Here is a 1,863-nt window from a genome sequence, read left to right as displayed (position 1 = left end):
CTGCCTATTTCAGTATCCTTTAGGAGACAAGGCCAATGCAACCTAGTTTTCTGTATTTGCTGGTAGACAAGTAGTACATGTTATGAATTTGACATAAGTATTTAAACCCAAAAAGTATTTAAACAAAAATTCAGAAAAGTTTTCTTCTATATGTTCTAGAGAAAGAAAGATCTACTACACTTTACTCGGCTAGTTATAGAATACATGGGCTGGAATCTGTGATTTGAGAGCAATTACTGGTAGTTATTGAAGTTATCAGAGAACATCTACATTTTTTAGTGTATTATGCACCCATAAGTATGAACAAAGTTTTGTTTTTAACTTTGAAGTTTATCAATGTTTTATCTACACAGTAGGATATACTGTAGTTAGTCTGTACTACAATTCTACACAGTAATACTCTCAACTAATCTTATACCTACCAAAGCATCAATGGCTATATTAAAGCCATATCACATTATTAACTGAATCATGTCAGCTCCAAACAACTTACTCAGTGACTATGTAGCACAACCAAATCAAGCCAAAAACAGAGGACACATCTGCTCTATTGCATCGGATCAAACTCACCACATATATATTCTAATTTTTTGAAAGACATGCAAAGCAGATAAAAAACAGTAACACAAATGATTATACATTTTCAAAATGAAACATGAAGCTACACAAAAAACAATTCATGAACAAAATCAGCATAAAGTAATGGTTTGCTGGAAATAACAGGTCTTTGTTTTCTAACACTTAAGCAATATATTTACCTGGGCTGTTGGACGGCTGGCTTAGATCTGGGTGGTGGTGGAGCCCGTCTTACTGGTCGGATATCTGGCAAATGATGAACTTATTACAAAGTGAAAGAAAAATGGAGACTAAAGTATGAAGTAAATTTAACACAATCTATTTCTCTGATCTAAGGTATCTTTAAGATAAATTATTTACTTGTTTTTGACAGGCAATAATAGTTTCCAAATGAATTCTGAAAACTAATCAGACATTAGAATTTTGCATTGAAGCCAAAAATACAGCCAATGTTTTCTTGCTTATGAAACTCCATATAATGTTCTACAGCAACTTAGAATGTTACTGTATATATCATAATACACCCAGACTTGAATAAAAAAAAAGACATGGTAATCATGGGGGAAAAACACAATAGTTGCAATGAAACAGGAAAAGAAAGACCAGAAGATAAGATATGGTACTTTTTTCCTGAAGTTCAGGAAATACTTCAGTAGAGATAAATATAATTCTGATATAATTCACCCTTCAAAAACTCCTCTAAGCTCCCTAATCCTATTCCTTGATATCTAGATATAATTTTGAACCAGCATAGTTACCCCCAAAAAGAAAAAGGTTTTAGTTATTTTCCAAAAATGAGTATAACATGTTACTTCACATTCTGAAAAATACTAAAAAAGCAGTCATAAAATTAATAATACTATAAGACCATCTTCATGGGTTTTGGGTTTATTTCAGTGCCTTAGAATAGTCTGAATTAAAATGTTGATTTTTCATATTATCAATTTTCAAGATGAAATGTATAAGATTCATTACACAGCATTCAAACTCAATTTTTATTGATTATTGGTACATTTCAGTCATTAAACTAAACTATAATACCCAAGGGATTATTTTGATAATTTCTGGATATTCATTTTCTGTTGATCTCAACAAAAAAAAATTATCATCTGTGGGATGTTAAGAAAAAAACAAATTTTCTGTCTTTTCTTAAAATGTTTTTTCTATTTGACTATACCACTAAATGTTTCAGTACAGGATCAAAATACATTGAGCAATGAGAGCTTCATATGGCGAGAATAAAAGGATAAAAAACACACATTGCAATTTAAAAATAAAATTAAAAAT

At 30.5% G+C, this 1,863-nt stretch overlaps 1 protein-coding gene across 1 annotated transcript in view; it reads right to left on the bottom strand.

Annotated features, from left to right (window-relative positions):
- LOC119593599 (SH3 domain-containing protein 19-like) overlaps positions 1-1,863 on the bottom strand; it is a gene marked incomplete in the record, with an annotated part of 14,557 nt that overhangs the window by 11,149 nt on the left and 1,545 nt on the right. The window contains 1 exon segment of the mRNA XM_037942553.1: positions 759-822. Coding sequence (XP_037798481.1) covers positions 759-822 — 64 coding nt within the window.

Source organism: Penaeus monodon, chromosome 32 (genome assembly GCF_015228065.2).
Source record: "Penaeus monodon isolate SGIC_2016 chromosome 32, NSTDA_Pmon_1, whole genome shotgun sequence".
In the NCBI taxonomy this organism is placed as follows: domain Eukaryota; kingdom Metazoa; phylum Arthropoda; class Malacostraca; order Decapoda; family Penaeidae; genus Penaeus; species Penaeus monodon.
The sequence above is the reverse complement of the archived record's forward strand: the minus strand, read 5'-3'. Positions and strand labels throughout refer to the sequence as shown.